The 21,062-nt window shown below is 46.5% G+C and overlaps 1 protein-coding gene across 17 annotated transcripts in view; it reads right to left on the bottom strand.

Annotated features, from left to right (window-relative positions):
• Window positions 1–824: 824 nt before the first annotated feature.
• Window positions 825–21,062, bottom strand: part of ADGRL3 (adhesion G protein-coupled receptor L3) — a 337,188-nt gene continuing 316,950 nt past the window's right edge. For 13 of the 17 annotated variants that reach the window (XM_086612141.1, XM_086612143.1, XM_086612148.1 and 10 more), the window contains one exon: window positions 825–1,636. In XM_086612141.1, coding sequence (XP_086468267.1) covers window positions 825–1,636 — 812 coding nt within the window. Of the gene's footprint in view, window positions 1,637–3,695; window positions 3,748–21,062 lie in introns of all 17 variants that reach the window. The other 4 variants (XM_086612153.1, XM_086612156.1, XM_086612155.1 and 1 more) reach the window with 1 other exon arrangement.

The following is a 21,062-nucleotide window of genomic DNA, read 5'->3' on the forward strand; positions in this document are numbered from 1 at the left end:
TCTTCTTTTTCCACTACATTAACAGGGACGCAAGTTCTGGAGGAACAGAAAGCAGACTATATGTGCAATGCTAGTATCTGTACATTACATAGAAACTGTTCGCTTCTCTTTTTCTGCCATTAGTTTTTTATCATCCGTTAATACAGCAAAAAAGTAAAATATGCCTTTAGCACAGAATTCTAGGATTCCCTTACGTCTCATTAAATTTGCTTTTTGTTTTGTTTGCTCCCGCAGCAAAGGGCGCTGCGGTGGAACCAGGTTGTGAGTGACCAAAACCCATGACGTGACCTGGACTGGTAAGACAGAGTTTTGCTAGCTTGTTTTTGTGCAGCACTCCCACCTAGATGCGCCACCGCTACTAGTTTCAAATGCACATTTTTGGCCTTTTATTAAATTTTTTTTCTTTGCTTGCTTTTTTTTTGTGGTTTTTTTTTTTTTTTTTTGTGTGTGTTTTTTTTCCCCTCTCTTTAACATCAGGTCCTCGGTACTACGAGCAACACAGCATCAAGGATTGTTTAAACAAACACGGCATAACTTGAGAAGGCCACGAAGTGTGCCGTTATCTATCTCTTTCATTAACATAATGAAGTCTGTCTGGAGGGAAGGAGGATGGGGGGAGAAGAGGGGGGGGTGCAGCAGTTACTGTCCTCTCTGGGCCGGCCTAAAAATTCCAGTAAAAAAAGTCCGAGAGTTTCCTTTCGAACAGCACGGAGATTTAGGAGTACGCACAATATTACCACTGTTTGGATTTAACTCAGAAGAGTAAACCGAGCATCACGGAGGGGCTTTTTGTCGTCTCTCTGCTTAATTTTTTGCTGAATCTTCTATAGACTAGTGACCAAATGAGCGGGTCCTTTTGCATTGCCGTCCGGGGGGGTTCCCTCTTTGTTTGGTGGGACTATAAAACCGTCGCTGCTGCCTCGACCTAGCTGGTAGTAAGTGTGTAGCTGATGGACGTGGTTCCTGGAGCCGAGGTTGGGCATGCTTTTGTAGTAAACATCGTCGACGTCGCCACTGCCGCCGCCGCTTTTGGCCGACGGGGGATCGGTCTGGGTGCTGGCGGTGACGCTTTCCGTCATGGGCATGCCGGCCAGCGCGGGCATACTGGTGTAGAGAGAATCCCTGTTGGGCGACTGGAGGTCGTCCGTGTGCTCGTTGGTCAGCAAGGGGAAAAAGCTCTCACTGTTGTCTTGCGGGATGCGCCGCCGGCTATAGAGGTGGGGCTGGTGGTTGTCTGCCGAGTACACCCGGGGGGGCAGCAGCGGGGCGTCCGACTCCTCGTGGATGAGCTCCAGGCCCAGGCTCTCCTCGTGGGTGAAGGAGGTGGCGTCGTCCAGCACGATGGCGTCGTCCTCGCTCCCGCCGCCCATGCTGTTGACTAGTTTGTTCATCAAGTTGCGGCTCTGCTCGCTGGAGCGCTCGTGGTTGTTCAGGTAGGAAGGGATGTAGTTGGAAGTGAGTTCCTTCAGGATCTTTTTCTCCAGGGCGTTCTCAGTGTGGTTGTACCCACGGTCAAGGATTTGCACGCAGTTGCTGAGGTACTCGCCGCTGGCGATGCTGTAGCTGTTGCCGTGATTACCATTCAGTGGTAGAGTATCCGTGACACTTGTATCCCTGGCATTGTTCAGAAGCCCCTCTGAAAAACATTACACAAGAGAGGGTGACTTGTACAAACAGGACACTCACGCGGGACGTGCACACTCAAACCCCCTTCCTAGGCTGCCGCAGCTGCCGGGGGGGGGTTGGCAGCGAGGAGAGAGTCGCAGCCAAAATAGGCGGGCACAGGTCCAGCTAACTGGCTTAAGGTCTTCCCACTGCAAAAATGGAAAGGGCCGCCAAGTGTGGGACTTGACGCGGCACTAGCCGGCAGGAAGGAATAGCCTCTCCTGGCCGGCACCTCCTACGGCTCGTGCGCTTTGCTCTACGTCCTCCTGCAGGAGCTCAGGAATAGGTGACCCTGGGCTGGTCCCCACTGCCCTGGCTCCGGGCGCTTTGGAGGAAGGGGGCAATTCCCCCCTGGCTGAGGGAAAAGGATTTGCAGCCCAGGTTGATCGTTACCCAAGCTCTGTTTGGGAGCGTTATCCTTCCTAGAGGGAAAAAATCAATAAATCTGCTCTCCCCTTTCGCTGGGCAGCTGCCAGGGGAAAGGCACAAGGCCTGAATGGTGAGACTCGGGGATCAGCGAGGAGGAGGCACGAAGTGCTTCCTGGCCCAGGCTTTTTTGGAACAAGGCTAAATGCCGTACCTCTCCCGGCACAAGGGCACGGCCAAAATTATTTATTCCACACGGGCCAGGTGGGGATTTTCGAATCCAATCAATGCTGGAGGCAGTTGCTGTGGGGTCTTGCAAAGCCTCTAAGAACAGCTCCCGTTCCACGGGCAAAGTTACAGCAGAGGGTTCAGGGGAAGGTATGGCCAGTACCGTCACCGCCACGGCACGGTGGGCTCGGGGAACCTGTGGGGAGTAACTGGGTCTCGGGGTGTCCCCCAGCTAACTGCCTATCGCATCTCCATAGGTGTCTCAGCACCGGCAACGTAAGGCTGGAGCTTGGCTCTTTCCCAACACGCCATGGGAGATGGCAGGGAAGGGCTTTAGGAGCAAGGCAGCACGAGTGGGCAAGGGAGAAGAAAATCAGGCCCAGCCGTTAAGCCGTCACGCTTTCTTTTTTGGGATTACTGACCTCCTTGGAAGGAGTGCAGGCATAGGGACGCGTGAAATAACGTATCGACCTTTCAGCTAAGGGCTTCAGGCACTGCCAAAAAATGGCAAGCAACTCCCAGCAAGCCACGGAGGATCAGAGGAGCTGTTAGCTGACAGTTTCAGATGAACAGTTGCTCATACCATGCTTGGTACATGGCATGTGTACCTTCCGAAAATACAGGATTCGGTCTATATCTGCGATGGAGTAGCTGCTGCATGTCAAGGGCTGGAAAGTGCTACTGCAGGCTTTCTTCTTGCTTTTGAGTGAAAGGCCCCAAATGTGTCAGTCACCTTTTTAGGTTTCTGAAACTTGGAGGGTGCTGCCGTTATCCCAGGTTTCCCAACAAATGAGGGAGCTATGCCAAAAAATCAACTAGCCATCACAGACATAGAGCAAAGCCGTTGATTTTCACGGTGGAAGCTCTCCAATCGAGTCACAATGCTTGGGGAGAAATGAAAAGTGAGCATTTTTTGGCGGGGGGGAGGACTGTATGTAATGAGCGACGGGTACAGCAGCATCTGCCTGATGGTCATGTTGGGTAACGTATGCATTGAGGCAGGGAGCGCTGCGCTTCTGCTGCCAATGCATAGGGCCAGGGTTTGGTGGGGAAATAAAATGGAGCCATCGCAGGTGAGAACAGAGTGGGGTCTGCAATGAAACACGCCGTGTAAAAATGCCGGGACCTCGCAAATAAAAAGGTGAGGTTTAAAAAAAAAAAAAAAAAAAAAATCATATGCACAGTTATATGAGAAACTACGCTGGGTAAACGATACCACAAAAATGAGAAATAAACAGAGAAAGCATCATCTAATCTCATCTATATATATATGTGCACATACATATATATATACACACACACACGCACATACACACGCATACACGTATATATACAATGTATATTCATTTTTTTAATTTCAAAGATGTGAGATGAAGTTCCTTTATTAACTACATCATCTATATGTGATGCAATAAAAGTGAACTAAAAAAAATTACATTTGATATGCAATGTTTAGCTTTACTCCCATACTTGTCTCTCTGTAGGGCTCTAAACGACAGCATGAAGAAAAGGAAAGAAAAAACAACAAGTAAGCTTACAGCGACAGTAGGAGAAACATGAGTAAAAAGCAAACTGATGATATGCAGAAAAGAGAGTTAACGGAAATAATTTCCACTGCCCAGAATACATGAATTTGTTACATGGTTTATTTCAGGTTAAAAGTATTGACATTTTAGACAGAAAAATTATTTTACGCGCAATATTCAATAGGCTACATTTTTATTAAGAAGAAAAAAAAAAATCATCACATTTCAAACGTTTTCCAATGCCGTTATAAAATGTTCAACGTGCAACACAAATCCAGAAATAATGCGTGGAAATTTAAGAAAAGTCTAAAGCCGGTAACTGTCATGCTTGAAAAGACAGGCACTGTCAACGTCACTTCCAAAGTCTTAAAATGAATGGCTTTACTTACTGTTAGTTACAACAACCCCTGGCAGTTGTAACCGAAATCCGTTTCCTTGCTAAAAATGTTTTGCCGTCCATCCTTTGCAACAGTGCTTTGTAAGAGTATGACTTTGCTCATCAGAGGGCTGCTGGCATCTTACAAACTTTGGTAAGTCTGCTCTTTTTTTTTTAACCCAACACATGGCAAACTACATGGACTTTGCGAAAAAAAAATGTAAGAGGAACGGTAGTTCGAATAATGGCGTCACTAAATGAAGCTTTTGAGAAGAAAGGGTTAAAACGAGAAGAGCCAGAGATGGAGATGAAGAGCCAGTGATAACTCTCAGCTTCCCACTTTGCAACGGTCTGTGGCACACTGGGCTTTAACCAGAGCTGGTTAATGGGATCGCCGCCTTCTCTGAAACTCAGCTCTCACAAAAGCAGTCAGGCCACTTGGAGAAACTCCTGCATCCAGGAGACCCAGCTAGTGTTCATCCATCAGCTGGTGGCACTGGTGAGCGCTCGGCACGTGCTGCGGGGTGCCAGACCCCTCACCTACCACCTCCTCCTTCCTCTACGCTCTGTTTTCCATGAAGGAATCGCTTTCGCCACTGGGAAATGAGACTTGGACCTTTCAAGCTCTGATTCCTTGCCTCTTTCCAAGGGTTTTTTTTTTTTGGACTCCCGGCCCCTGGTGAGTCTCTACCGCAGACGGGGCAGCTTCAGCTGGAGCAGAGAGGGTATTTTAAACACATAACTGGGGAGAGGGAAAGGAAGAGGTGGACCAGATCAGGTCCCAGGTTTCTTATAGCATCCTGTCCTTGTCAATGGCCAGCACCAGAAGTGGTAGATGAAGGTGCAAAAAAAAAAAAAAAAATTCATAGCCTTAGTGATGTGGAATGAGTTAGTCGAATGACATTAGCCAGCAATGCCCTCACCGCACGTCGATCCCAGCACACCCAGAGATGGTGACAGCGTCTACTTTTACAATGCACTATCATCACTTCAGCATGCCTGCTGGTGCAGCATCCTTAAATCCCAGAGAATCGCCGAGGCCATTAGGCCTGGTTGGTTTTGCTAACCTTCGTTTCTGCTGCAGGATCTCCTAATATTCACAGTTTGTCACTGTCGAGGGATAGTAACCAGTTTGAAAAGCAATAGCTACACCAGTTCTACGGTCGTTAATTAACTTGCAGCCTGCTGAAAAAGAATGGGTTGGGTTCTGCTCCCTCGGAAGTCAATGGCAAAGCTCCAGGGGCTTAAATGGGATCAGTACTGGTCCCACTCTCTTCCTTCATCTCCCACGGATGAAACCTGGGTAGGTTTCTCTGTTATCCATCTGGCTGTGCTGCACTGAATAGCATGTGCAAATCAATTACACTATTTTTCTGGAATAAAATGCTGTTAGCCCAAGTAACTGTATCAGAATCTAGACTCAAAAATTAGAAGAACACAAGATTATCATTAAAATGCATGTAAAACCTTTTCATCACATTTCCCCAAACCACTTGGGTTCAGTTGAGGCACCCAGACCTGAATCTCAGGACTTCTCTTAAGCCAAACGCTGACCTGGCATTACCTGCTGCCACCTGGTTTAAAAGTCCCCCAAACCTCAGATTTATCATGCAAGAAACTATACAGAACATCAAAGCTCGTTTCAACACTTGCAGCACACTCAAGCTCTTAAAATGCAGAGCATTTCAAGTCTAACAGTAGTCCTTTTTTAAAAAAGCATTTCTGGAAGCAAATTTATGGCCCCAAATTAGCATAGTTTAGGAAATTAATGAACAGCAAAAAGGTCAAACACGCGTGCTCTCCTTGTGCTTTGAATGGAAATACCCCAGCGATACACTTCAATATCTGCTCCTAACGTAAAAAATACACTGCCATAGAGTACAAAGGGGGTTTTCCTGCTTGCATTCGACCATCATTATCTTCCCTTCCTTAGAGATCCTTTACTGGAAAGGGATGCCTTCACTGGGAGCGGAGAGCTGAGAGTGCTGATACACTTGTGCTTGAACGCAGCGTTACTCTGTAATGACTCAGCCACCTTGCAAGCAAGTCAAAAAACCCCCAAAAAATCCCATGGAAGTGGCACAGAAGGACGGAGCCACCACCAGACAGGAGCTGGCAGAGCCCCACACTGCCCAGCTCCTCCTTGGGTTCTGCTTAAACACATCTGCCTCTCCCTGGCAGAAGCACCAGGACATGGTTCCTTCCCACAGCCAGAGCAGGTGCCAAGAGACTGATTTTTCCAGCGGAAGCCTCCGTCAGGTCCAACTGTCTCTGCCTGTTTATTTTGCATTGCCGAAAGGAGAAGATGCAAAAGCTTCTAGTTTCCCTACGCCTTTCACTATTCTTTTTTTTTTTTATTATTATTATTTTTTTCTATTAGCACATAAAAAATGTATTAATGCAAACGGCAAAACATTTCTCACAATATCTAAGCTCTGCTCTTTGTAGCTGACCTGCACCCCTCGCTTCAGCTCTCATTTTTCTTAGAGATCAAAGGCAGTTTTGCTTTATTTTGCTTTTTTTTTTTTTTCCTGTGCGCCACCGACCACGTTTCTCTACACCATTTCAAAGGAGAGCAGCTTTGGTGGCAAAGGCCATTTTGTCTTCACTTACCTTCAAAGGTGTTCCTGTTTCTGAAATGAATGGTTTAGCAAGGAAACGCGCTGGCAACAAAAAGAGGAATGGATACATCTGACAAAATCCACACACAAGACCAAAACAACACAAAACGAGGAGATTGGAAAAAAAAAATAAAAAAAAAAAATCGAAACCACTATGAATGCTTTGAGTAGAACTGAGTAGGGTGTCTCGCAAAGTGAATTTGATTGCTCATGGAAAAAAAGCCTCTGGAAAACGGAAAGATGCATTGAAATTAAAGGAAGGGGAGGGGATCTTTTTTTTTGGTGCCCAGTTCAAAAAAAAAAAAAAAAACCAAACCAAAACACGTGTGCGTGGGGAGAAAAAAAGAAAAAAAAAAGAAGGAAAAAAAAAAAGAAATGGGCCAAAATAACCTACAGAAAATGGAATTCTCACTAGAAAAATTAGAGAGAAACTCCAGCACACCTTGTGCGTTGTACATGCTGACAGAAGGGTTGTTATAGACCGCCGATTCCCCGAGCAATGTATTATAAGGGTTGTTAGTGCCATGAGGACGAAGCAGAGCATTGGTTATAAGATGATTAGCCATGGCTCCTGGCGCAGCCCGATAGAAAGACAGAGGAAAAAAAACAACAAAAAAGGTCAATCAGGCAAATGTGGTATTAAAAAAAAGGGAAAAAGAACATTCAGAATGACAACAGTTGAAATAGTCCTGATTACAAGCAGCCAGCTAATTAGACTCAGAAAACTGTGTGCCACTAAAGCAGAACAGATGTTACTGACGATGCACAAATCCAAACCAACGCAAAAGAAAACGTATCAGAAAGCAGATAAGCTACATTTATGGTGGTTCCTCAGTCACTGGGAGTGTAAGCAAGGCTATGCCCACATGCTTGCTACAAAGAAAGAAAGGAACATGGCAGCCTACACAATGTGGGGGGAAAAACTCTCCGGGAAGTGCCAAATGAATTAAAAAAAAAAAAGATATATAATGACTAACAGAAAACAGCACATTCAACTCCCACTGCGGGCTAGAATCTCTTTTACCAGTCCTTCGCAACACGTCTAAAACCAAAACGGCAGAATTCGAAAGAAAGGATGGAGAATGTGGCCTTTCCACAGGCTCTCAGCACTTAGCAGAGAGCAGCTGCTTCTCACGTCTAAGAGGGTGAGTTTCACTTCAGCTCCTGCCCTGGTACCACCATCCAGCACATCCACAACCACCCGGATCCACCCTTGAAGAGGAGAGCACCATGGCTCCATCAGGCATTTCTAGCAGGAGCAGTCACGGAGACGAGACATGTGTTTGAAGACTCTCTATTTGCCCTGCAAACACCTTGTTTCCCCACTCCTGGACCTCTTTGCTGTCATTTCCAAGCATTCAGCCAGCAGTTTTCCTCCTGCTTTGGTTTATCCCTTGGAGTCGCAGCCTCTGGACTTGAGCTTTTCACGGTCATCACAGCTTGGCAGGTGGCTGCTAAGACCTACCTTGGTTCCTATCGCAGGCATCAACCCACGAAGCAAAGCCTTCCCCCACCTTTTAGCTGACCTACAGGACCAAAATCCCATTAAGCCCTTGCTCTGAATCTCCTCTGGGATCCAAAGAGACGATTGACTCAAAAATTTGCCCCCAGGGCCATTCCCACTGTCATCAGTAGAGACCCAGAGCAGGAGTACTCAAGGACACATCATGGCTTTTACCTCCAGCGCTAAAGAGTTAAGTCAAAACTTTTCCACCAGGAAAGTAAATCTTTGGTGGGGCAGCTACAGCTAGGGAGGACAGGGCTGTCAGAGGGCTCAGGTTACCTGGCTGTCACCAACATCTGATAGTCCCAACCCAAACAAGCGACCGAAAAGCCAATCCCCGAACCCAGTGACCCTAGCAGGGATGCCTTTGTCAACAGCTGGGGCACAGAGACCCACAGGCCTCTTTCAGACATGGAGGTGGCCCTGTGGCATGGCAGAGGCAGTCTTTGTGAAGTGCGTGGGGTGCTGGGTACGATCTCTTCTCTGCAACTCGTTACCTGATATTTCTTTTTTTTTCTTTTTTTTTTTTCTGGATGGAGTTACCGAGGATATATAAGTCCCATGGGCTTCTGGCTGGTACAAATCACCTTAGTGGTGAGCTCTCTGAAAGCTCATACCTACTAATTATTTAAAAAAAAGCAAAACCTGGCCAAACCTAAGGCTAGGTAGAGGCCTCCAGAGCTGCCTCCTGCAGTGCTCCTACGCTGGCCTGGCTCCGCTTCCCAGGATGGTGCTTCTCCATGCCTGTGCAGGCAGAGGAGAGAGCAGACTGCTCTCCTGCCTCTCCTTGGCCCTTTCCCAGCCCTTCCCAGCCCCAGGCATATGGCGTTAGCGCATCACTCGATCGGTCTTTTGAGCACAGGACAAAGTAGAAGGCAGCGCTGTATGGGGGCTGCATGCCAGGGAGGCTCCTCGACACATGCAGCTGGAAAAAAAGAGACTTGTTTTCTCTCACCTGATATTTTTGGCTATGCTGATGGAAAGGAAGATGAGCTGCTGTGTTTGGAAATAAGGAAACAAAGCTGTCTCCTGTAAGAAAACATTATAGGAACGCTTAACTAAGCAACCTTACATGTAGCTAATAGGTAAATGAGTCAATTCTTTCTTTCTGGTAATGTGTTTTCCATCAATCTCATGTACATCCAGGTTGAGGGACTGTAGGAACCACTTCTCTTCTCGCCCTAGTTTTATACCACTGTGAGTACTAAGCCCATTAAAACTGTTTCAGCTTTCACCTCGCTTTTAATCAAGTTGCGTCATAAAAGATTCAAAAAGGGACTCACTTTTATACAAGTAACAGGAATGTCCAGAGTTAAGGCCTGCCATAAATTCAAAAAATATATAATCCTCCCATTTGAGATTCGACCCAATCTCCAACTCAGTCCCTGTGAGATTTGATATGGAGACGCATATACCTGCCACATGGTTTTGAACGCTTCAGCTTGAGGCGTCTTTAAATGGCAACTGCCAAAAAGAGCATCTCACTCGATATATCTCAGGTCTGATCTTGTCTAACGAGCCCTAGCAGGCAAGAACAAGCTGGTCCTGCCACAGCTGGGCAGGTCGAGCTGTTTCACACGGGGGATGCTGGTCCTGTGACACGAGAGGAGAGGAGATCAATCTGTGTCAGCGCTTCACCTGCCTGAGCATCTCCCTTCTGAGGAAAGGCTGAGGGAGCTGGGTCTCTTCAGCTTGGAGAAGAGGAGACTGAGGGGGGACTTCATTAATGGTTATAAATATGGAAAGGGTGACTGGCATGAGGATGGAGCCAGGCTCTTCTCACTGGCATCCAATGATAGGACAAGGGGAAATGGATCTAAGCTGGAACACAGGAGGTGCCGCTTCAACATGAGGAAGAACTTCTTCCCAGTAAGGGGACCAGAACACTGGAACAGGCTGCCCAGAGAGGTTGTGGAGTCTCCTTCTCTGGAGATGTTCCAAACCCGCCTGGACACGTTCTTGTGTGATCTGATCTAGGTGGTCCTGCTCTGGCAGGGGGCTTGGACTAGATGATCCTTTGAGGTCCCTTCCAATCCCTGACATTCTGGGATTCTGGGATTCGGTGTTCGCTGGGGCAGTGGGCTCTGAAGCAAGCTAAATTCACAAAAAGCTGGCTCTTCCTAGCTCCTACAAACCAGAGAGTTCCTGGCAACTTTTAACGCAGATACACGATCCTGACTAAAAACTTGGCAAAAAGTTGAAAACACAGAGTCAGTAATTTTTGCTCTCTCGGGTGTGTAAAAGAGGGGGCTTGGTACGACAAAACAGCCACCCATTCCCGTGTGCAGCTACCCAGCAAAAATACTGCACCTTCTGCCTTCCTCTTGCTCGATTGCTGAGGGCGTTAAGACTTTCTAATTTCCTGATCAAAATGCCACTTTTATGGCAGTGCTGAGTAACTCTCCTGACGCAAATCCAAACCAAACCCCCTGCTAACACGTTCAGCTATCTTTCCATACTTTCAGAAACCCAACTGGACCCGAAGTGCTCTGCAGCAGGTTCCTGTCATGGTTGGGCTGGCCACGGCAAACTTCGTACTCTCTGTGGGTCACAGTAAATGTAACCTTTGGCATCTTAAAACCAAAATGATATGCACCTCGTGTTCATTAATTTGGGCTCTTGTTTCTCCAAAGCTGCTTTAGAACTGCAACATTCCCAGCCTCAAAGGATGCTGAGAGAGAAGGACTGCATTCAGGCTCCAAAAAAGCCTCCAGTTAAAGCTTTAGATAACACAATAATACACCAAACAAATCCCCGTTATTGGGTTTCTCCTTCCCTGGAGGGAGAAAGAAAAATGTAACACCAGCCATACGTTTAAGTATCATCCTGCCTTTTTCATAACACTTTATCATCGCTATAGCAACCAACAGGGCTATTAGGAAGAGCAGATTAGGTCTGCAGACCAGGGACTAGCAGAAGGAGCAGAGAGACTACCAAACTATGACCCCGTTTGCATGAAAATGGCCTTGGTAACAAACAGCCAACAAAACCCCAATAAAGCAAGCACGGGATCCAAGTGGCACGCTCTCCCAAAACACCACGAGAGAAGCAAAGAGGCTCATTCCACATGCGGGCGCGTAGCAAAGGCTGGGCGCCAGGGCTGCGATCGCAAAGGTCAGTGTGTGTCCAGGGACACGAAGAGCAGAAAGAGCAGGGCTGCGGGTGCCTGTCGACCGCCCTGAACCTCCTCCCTGGCAGAGCACTCTTGGGATGTGACCCTTGGCAGCTGTCTTGGCTCCATATTGGCAACATGCCTAACAGCCTCAGCAAGCAGCAGTTGTTCATCGTTTATTTTTATTTATTCACTTACGGCTGGAGCCTCAGCTCTCGGCATCCGCGGCGCGATACCGATTTCTCCCAGCAAATCGCACAGCCCTATGTCATCCTTGCTTCCCTACGTTTCAGCAATAACATTCCCTATGCAAATCCCTCCTTTAGCATCTCCCAAAGCACCTGAGCCCAGCACACAGCCACCACTCTTTATTTTCTTGAGTTAGGGTGACTGCCTTCAGCTCAGCTGCGCTGAAACACCTCCAGTTCTGCTGGTTTTAAAACACCAAAAGCAAACGTACTACGTTTCCAAACTCCTATCGTGCTGTGTCCATGTGGGAGCATGAATTTAGGGTTGGAAAAAAGATGAGGCTTCAAACCCACAGGTTCATCTGGGCATCTCCTTGTCCAACACAATGAGGTTATCATAACCAGCAAACACATTAACAGCAGAACTCACACCTCTACAAAAATATTCCCTACGACCACACCGTTATAGCTCCAGTCTCCAGCCTCCTTGTTCCCACTGATGTTCAACCAAAGATTAAAGCTCAGTGCAAAACACAGCTATCAGGCCAGCTCTGACATCCAAAATGACATTCAAATTCAGGTTCCTGGCAACGCCAGGGCTCAATTCAAGGTTTCCTGATGCTGGATGTCCTTACGTGAAGGATTCACAGACTGTGGTCACAAGGCGAAAGGAGCAATACTCTTACAGAAGGCGAGTATGAGCTGGGTAACAACGTGCAGATGCTCCCATCACAGCACCAGGGATCCTGGGACCCAAGTACCGAAGATCCAGCCTTTCTTACGGGGATTAAAGACTATGAGAAGGCATGGCCTGTGCCCAGGGTGCAGGGTGAGATCTGGAGGCTTGCACTTTCGACTTGCAAACTGAGAAAATCTGATAGAGAAATCAAATAGGACAAAGGAAACGAAAAGCCCCACAATTTTTATCATCGCTGTAACTACAGAGGATTCAGATAGCTACAGGTAGATATCTGCAGGGGGGTTGGACTAGATGACCTTCGAAGGTCCCTTCCAGCCCTAACCATTCTATGATTCTATGATTCTATAGGTAGCTGCTTTGTGTGCCTACGAAAGTATGTATTATTTTAATGACAGTATGCAACCAAACAGTATCTTTTTCTTCCTTTCTAACATAGAAATAGATGTCCTTGATGCAGGACAACATTGAATGTAGAAATAATTTTTTTTGAAGAGTTTGGTGTTACGACTGTAAGGGAAAACTGCACGTCGTTAAACACAAGCATGATTTAGCCACTCTCTGAAAGCAAAGGATGAAAATGATGATGACAAGCACTGTTGCCAGACTCTAGACTGCATCATTCAGGAACAAAACTCAAATAATTTCTGTGGGCAGCTGGCTGACAAAGTCACACAAAGGCATTTAGGTTAACTCGAATCATCTGCAGTCTACCCAACAGGAAGGGAAATGGATCCAACTGCTCCTCCAGACTTTCTGAAAAATAACGTCCTTTGGCGTGGCTCTACTGGGCTCAAACAGCTTGAGCAGCACTGCTTTAGCTGGGATCATCTGTCCACACAGGTAGCAATGCCCTCGTGTGTCTTCTTTGGCTTTGCATCTCTTCAACCACATGCCGAAATCGGCCCTATCCTTGCTACGTGCACTTTAGCAGGGTGGAAACTCCCTGGGGATAGGGGGATTTCCTCCACTGCCCAGCAGACGTGCCACAAGTGTAGTTTTGCTGAGAAAGGAGACCGAACCAGTTCAATTTCATTGGACAAACTAGGGAATCATAGAATCATAGAATCATAGAATCATAGAATCATAGAATGGTTTGGGTTGGAAGGGACCTCAAAGATCATCTAGTTCCAACCCCCCTGCCATGGGCAGGGACACCCTCCGACTACACCAGGTTGCCCAAAGCCTCATCCAACTTGGCCTTGAACACTTCCAGGGATGGGGCATTTACAACTCCTCTGGGCAACCTGTTCCAGTACCTCACCACCCCCCCTGAGTGAAACATTTCGTCCTTATATCTAATCTAAATCTGCCCTCTTTCAGTTTAAAGCCATTGCCCCTTGTCCTATCACTACACGCCCTTGGAAAAAGTCCCTCTCCAGCTTTCCTGTAGGCCCTTTAAGTACTGGAAGGCTGCAATAAGATCACCCCGGAGCCTTCTCTTCTCCAGGCTGAACAGCCCCAACTCTCTCAGCCTGTGAGAATCAGCTGAATGCTTCAAAAACATCCATACAAAAATCAGTATTTCCCAAATACGATGTTTTCACTTTTTATTCCAAAAGACTGGTTTGTATGAAAGCTGACTTTGGCTTTTTTCATATGATGTCATCTTTACATCAGAGTAGAAACAAAAATAAATAGCTTAGAAAAAGTACATCCGAGTCGTAACAAAACGTTTCATGGCCTCTGCATTTTGGCAGTGCCAAAATGTAATTTTTCTTGGGCTTTTTTTTTGGTTTGTTTTCAGAAGAAAGAAACAATAACAAAAGCATGTACTGCTGTGTTTTCGGTCAACCTTAATCTTTCTGTTTTCTCCCCTTTTGCCAACCACGCAGCTCCCTTCCTGCAGGGCTAGAGCACAGTGCTGTACTCCTGCCTGCCCTGCCTCCTGAAGCACCCAACTTATCTTGCTGTTCACAACCACCATAAATCAAGTCCCTCAACTTCTCATGCTTCATGTACTTGACTGGAGACCACCCTGCAGAGACAAGTGACAGCCAGAGAGAACACGAACCATCCCCTGAAGGTGCTGCGGTGCCTGAGCTACCAGGGAGCACAGTTTAGCCAGACAGCAGGGACATGGTTAGAGATGAAACTTCTCCTAAGTGTCCATCAGAAAAAAACACACAACATATGCTGCCTTACCCTAACAGCAGCAAATAACTCATCTCTTTAACTTGAACGTTACTGTAACTTGAACGTTATTCTCTGCACTGATTTCAGTTTGTAAATTCTGGCTGGTTTCCTACATCACTCAGCAGTAACTCACTTATTCCACTTCACTCCCAAGGAAAGAAAATACATTCCAGGTATGTTTGTAGGAGTCAAAGCTCTACTCTTCTTGTGACTTCCTTACCAGCATTTAGTAGTGTTCTTTTCTGTGTTACCAGCAGAGTTTTCAAGTATTTAAAGAATCCTCGGTCTTCCACGTGTTCACTTGCAATTTATTCCAACGATGAACGCAATCATGAAAAGTGAAATCACACATATTTGCTGGAGCACAACAGGTATTTTCAGCATTTTTTCCTGGTTCCCTCCAACAAACTGCTCTGACGTTTAGATTTATTGAGCTGTGTTCTTATAATACCAACAGGATTCAGTTAATAAACTTCAATAAACTTCCTATTAATTTTCTCTCAAATAGGTTTGTTGTCACTTGCAGCATCTAATCTATTCATTGAGAAGCTATTAATACCGACTGCAGCGAAATGGAGTTTCAGCAATGAGGTTGTTAAGCTCTGGGCCATCTTCTGCCAGACGAAACATCCCGCGCTTTATGCAGACCCAGGGGAGGGAAGGTATTTCTTTGCCCCTTTTTCCCTCCTTTCTTCTGCAATTGGTTTCAGATGACAAACCTCTGCTGGATTATAATCTGCAGGCTGTGTTTGAAACACACAGCTAATCTACACCATTTGTAAGTATTTGCCCCCTGATTGATTCCTTCATCAACTGCCTGGAGGAGAAACGTGTCCCAGGATAGACATTTCCTTTTACCACACTACCACCTCCAACCTCATTGTACCTTGACTATACAAACATGCATTATCCCTAATTGTTCCTGCTTATGCTTATTTGTCACCAGACCTGAGCTTTTACCCAAGACGTGCAGAGAGCCATGCCTATGGTGGAAAAGGACCACACTTAACAGGAATCTATATAAGCAGCCATGCTTTCTTCTTTCCTCCTTCACAGCCATCATATTAAGATTGCTCTGCAGCAAACACTCTGCTGGATCTATACTACTCCCCAAAGCCTGCTCTGATTTCAGAAATTGCCTTGCCCTTACTTTTCCTCTTTAAATCTGATCCACCTAATGACTGAACTTCCATTATATGGCTGTCAATCCTAAAATCAAAGCCAGTTCATAATATCTCCCAAAGGAAGAATGTCACGTCACTCACTGAAATCACTGCAACAAATCTCAGCTAACTCAGTCCCAGGCAGCAGAGAGGCAAAATAAACCAGAAGACAATCGACAGTGGGATTCATTTTGCACGGTGGACAGAAATAGGAGTTAAATTCCCTAAGTTTTGATCCTTGATGCAGAAAAATGATCATTTTTCCTGGCATAAAACGTATGGCTGACTGAGAAAAAAAAAAAAAAAGAAGAAAAACCTAAAAAGCCAGCAGAGGCAATGTGCTAGTCCAAAAGGACGTCGAGTTTCCCTTCAAACCAGAAAACACTCCTCTGTTGTCATCTACCTGGAATTTCTCTCTACTTCATCCATGATTACCAGGATGGGTCATTTTGAGGCCAGATGCTGACATTTAGCCAAACCAACAGTCGCTTACTGGATTCCAGAGATTTATGGCTTGCAGACAGCAATCCCTCCCAGCTGATTTGGTGCAACTGCATGTGGACTACTCCCTCGAAATACGCCCTCCACCTTGGTGATGGGCCTCAGGCAGGGGTATCTGTGGGGTCAGGGGAGGATGTGTGTAGTCTGGAAGGGTTACAAGTGGGACAGAAGCAGCAGAAGGGCATGGGGGATGAAACCAAAGAGCTTCATCAGGAAAACACCAGTGGTGGCGAGATGGGGAGGTAAAGGAACAGCCTCCTATACTGGGTAAAATGGAAATTTCAAAGTCCTGGTATAAATCACTCAAGCACTCTTGAACACAGATTTCTCTGGTGAAGAGCAGAAGCCGCAGCGCTCGAGAAACTGTGGCCGGATGAGATGCTGGAAAACAGCCCCAGGCTCGCTCTGGGTTAGCAGAGAGATTGCCACCAGGGACTCTCGCCCTGCTTGTCACCCCGGAATTCCACCAAACAGCCAGGGGACACTTACACACCTCTGGAAACCACTATCCCCTTCTCAAGCAGTAGCCTGGATTGAAAAGGAATAGAAACTGAACTTCTAGTCGTACTCCAGAGGCAGGAAGAGAGTGGCATTGCTGTTGCTGTTTGTGGGTCAACCAGAGGCCTCCGGGCTCCAGACTGCTGAATCCCTTGAAACAAAACCTAAATTTCCCAGGACTGAGGGCTTTGCTACCCAGTGGAAGGGAGATGCTTGAGGGCAAGGATTGCTGCATTCCTTCATGTTCAGGCAGCACCTTTGTCCTGCTGACTCAGCAATGGTGAGCAAGGACGGTGTTAAGCACTGACATTTCTCAGCACTCTGCAAAAAGGAAGGTTCTAGGGAAAAGTGCTGTGTCTTAGATTTAAAGCAATCATGAAGAAGAAATGAGATTTGCACATCTGCAGGTGATGGTCTCTGATGGTCACAGAGGCTGCTGCTCACTACCACGGCCATCTCGGGCTCAACTTTGAGAAGTCCTCTGCTTTTACCTCCAGAAAACCCTGAACATCACTGAAAACAGCACAAAGCATTTAAAGCATCTTCAGGGGGAGTTCAGCTTTAAAGAGATGCACCTCTTGCTCTGCACCAGATCCCCAGTCACGCAGTGATGACACTGGACAAAGCAAAGTGTCTGCAGGGAACAGACACTGTTCTTCAGTCTAGTTTATTTTCAGCTGTTTAGTGCTTGGAAAAAAAAAAAAAAGAAGGCAAATATTTTTATACCCAGGAATATTTCCAGGAGTTCCTTCTAGGCATCCGCAGATGCATTCATGAACAAGGAAAGCAACCACAGGCACCTTGGGCATCCTGGAGTCTGCTTCACTGAACCTGCCTACCCCAGTACCACAACAGGAGCAAGAATAAAAGAAAAAAAAGTGCTCTGCAAACTTGAAAACATGTTTAAAAATTGCAGTGGTCATCACTAACTCTGCCTGCCAACTTGTGTATTCGTACAGCCACAACCTGCTAATTTAAAACGAAAAAAATCCCCACACCATAAATCTATCTCGCTGAAAGACATGCCATGAAAACTGACTGACTTCACTGAGAAACTGGGGCACTGTTTGCTGCCAACTGTAAAAGAAAACAAATGGAAAGAAAACAGAGAAAGTAAATATTCCATGGGGGTTGGACTAGATGACCTTTGAAGGTCCCTTCCAGCCCTAACCCTTCTATGATCTTTAAGCCACAAGAAGAGCCATAGGTGTTACTCAGAGCAGGTAGAAGCGTTTAGACAGACTGTGATAGATCAGTTGATGGTGCCCTCTGAATGTCCTATCAAGAGGAGTAGAGGTGTTTCCACCTCTCCCAGAGCTTGGCTGCTTGCTATTTGTTTTACAGGCAACATAAATTCAGCAGAAATCTGACTGCCATGCGGTCACATCAATCCATCAAGGAGCGAACGAGCATCTTGAGAAGGACTGATGCTTGACAACAGTAGCACTTCCACGGTCCAAATTCCACCTGCTCTCCGATTTATCCAGGTACCAGCAGCAAAGGGTCAGCATTGCAAATGGGCTGCAATGAGCAGCAATTGCTCTTTGAAGTGTACCGAGGATGGAGTTTGAGATCCCCAGGGGAATCTTGACTTGATATTCCTTTTTCCATTTTGCTCCTTCCTTTTTTTTTTTTTCCTCCTCCTCTGCTTGTCTCTCCTTTCAATCACACCAAACTCTACCCTTGTACTCTTGCTGTATTGTCAAGTTACATCCAGACCATGACACCCACCACCCCTGCAGACAGCTGAACTGAAGCATCTTCATCTCACAGCACTGAGACACATCAGGCAGCCCCTGCTCTGAGCAGAAAGGGAAGATTTGGGGAAAGCAACCCAAACCTGACTCACTGCCGTGCCCAGCACTAACCCACAGCTCCCATCTTCTGGAGTGACAGTCTCCTACCAAAGGAAGAATGTCACCTTCTGCTGTGTTTTCTAAATAACTGCTTCCTAAAAATGCAGGATCATACAGCCACCTGAAGATAATTTAAAACTTCACCCACCCTCCCTGCAACACACAGAGCCATCCCTGCTGAGTTAACAGCGCAGATACAATTTCAGCCTGGAAATCACAGCTTAATTATATTTTTGGGTGGGTGGGAGGAATTTGATGGGAGATTTCATTTAGGAAACAATCAGGTCTCGGTTGGGTTAGAAATCAGGATATTAATGTTCTTCATTTTAATTTTCCTCTCTGACTCAGATTCCCACTGTTTGAATTTGAGCTCAATTTGTTCTGTTCATTATGAAGAAATCCACATGAATTTGACATTAAACTGATTATCTCTGAAAACAGTAGCAATAATTTCCCTTTTCCTGTGTACGTTTCAGATTAAGTCTTTGTGGTTGATATAAAAACGCAGGGAGAAATAATAAAGCAAAGGGAAATCAAGTGTTTATTCTGGAGTGCTACTTAGGAGCTGAGACATGGAATGACACGCATTTGAGAAGAAAAAGCAAGGGGCAGGGACAAACACCACCCTCATTTTCATTTCCCATTTCAGCATGGGAACAAACAGGGAGTGAATATGGCTTTCCTAACCAGGAATAACATCTGGTGTGCCAATACTGGGGCTCTTAGAGCTTCGTGATGACCGTTTGATGGGGTTTGCCAGCAAGGGCATGCTCCTTCATGAATGGACCCTTGGGGCCACAAGGATGAATTCATATTTAAGAGTCATCATCCTGCAGCAAGAGCTGCCAGAGCTCCTGGGCTCCACTGATGACTCTGATAGGGCTTAGTGGCCCTGATGAGACCCACTGGGGACCCCCTGCTCAGCCCTGGGCGCTCAGTCCTTGCCTTGTGTCTGCTGGCTGTACCTTGGACCTGAGTTGTAGTCAGGTCTCCAGCCCTGCCTCTTGGGGTCCTGCTGCTGGGCTGGACCCTGGACCTGGTTCATCCCCTCACCTTACCCAGGGCTGTGAATGGACCCTGCCACCAGCACCCAGCTCTGCCTGCTGGCTCAGGCCTCTGCGGTGCCATGCCCCGTCAGCGAGGGCACGGCTTATGCTTGACTCCCCTCAGCTCCCAGCTCTTCTCCCTCCTGAAACAGCTCTGCTTTTACAGCTCCCTCGTGTTCTTGTCCTTCAGACGAGTGGAGTAGCAATGTAGACCACCCAGAAACCCTCCAGGAGACCTCTGTGGATGAGGGTGGGGGGGCAGTGTGCAGTGCTTTAGGGGTGAGGGGACACAAAGCACATATGCACACAGCCAAAAACAGGAGGTGCACATACTCCTGTTTGTACAGCAAGACTGGTATTGGAATAAACGATTAAACTTGCTGTCTAGTTTGTAAGCCAAGACTCAGAGCGTTACAGCAGGAGTACAGCACTTGACCAAACACAACAGACTCTGTGAGTAGCTTCTATTTTCAAAGAAATCTGGTGGCTTTACCCCTAGCCCATTTATTTCCCCAAAGGGGAAAACCCATTAAGATACAGTAAGTGTTTGCCATGAATGAAGATATAGTTCCCCTTATCTGCTAACTTGAAGGAATACACCTAGCTCTACCAGTGTATTTTCCTACAACAAAGCACTGCCTCACGCCAGTGACAAACATTTCTTTGTCTCTGCTGCTCTCAAGCCTCACCAAAACAAGGAACACTCTTTTCTTTAACAGATAACTTCATTTTTTTTACCCTGGAAAAAAAAAAATATCACCCCGTCCAACTTGAAAACCTGAAGGGTGACAAAGTACCGTATAGTTCATGACGATTTTTTTTTCTCTCCCAGTTGTCTCATATCCAAAGAGAGACAGAATTACTGTATTACCTCTCACCTGAGACATGGATAAAAATAGGCTTGAGCCACATTGCTGTTTCGTGCTGTGACTGTTTGCTTGCAAGGCTGGCTGAGCTATCCAAGTGCTTTTAGACAGCAGTGCTCCAAAGGTGCCAACAGACCTGTCCCTCATGCTCTGAGGTGGCCACCTGGATGTACCCAAAGCTCAGGCCTGTGCTGCACCATCAGAGCCCAGCAGTGCTCATGCTTACAGCGGTCCCCCGCAATCTGCTCCTTGTGCCATCAGCACTGTGCTGAGACACATCCTGATTTCCCTTGCTGGCTCCATCCATGGATACAGCACAGGTCCATGATCAGATCACCAAAGCAGAAGTACAGCAGAGTTGGAATAACAGTAATGCTGTTAATTGCTTTTAATCTCTAGCTCCTTTTAAGAACTGTCCTTAGCCCAAGTACCGAAAGATCTGCTGTTACAACCAAGCAGTCATCTGCTCCGCTTTCTACTCATGAACCCAACACAAAGGAAAACTCTGTCTGTAGCTTTCCCTTCCTATCTTCTGCTTTTCCACCTTCAAAGTGTTAAGTTTTAGCAAACAGTCCACCCTACGTGCATCCGTTTGGTTTGGCTGCTCAGCATTGCATCCAAACACCTGTACCAAGACCACTTACACCAAACACTCTACAGGCAAAGGGAGACTTCTTGTTTTTCTACTCATGAGGTAATCAGCTTGGATCAGC

This window comes from Tauraco erythrolophus, chromosome 5 (genome assembly GCF_009769465.1).
Source record: "Tauraco erythrolophus isolate bTauEry1 chromosome 5, bTauEry1.pri, whole genome shotgun sequence".
NCBI classification, from domain to species: Eukaryota; Metazoa; Chordata; class Aves; order Musophagiformes; family Musophagidae; genus Tauraco; species Tauraco erythrolophus.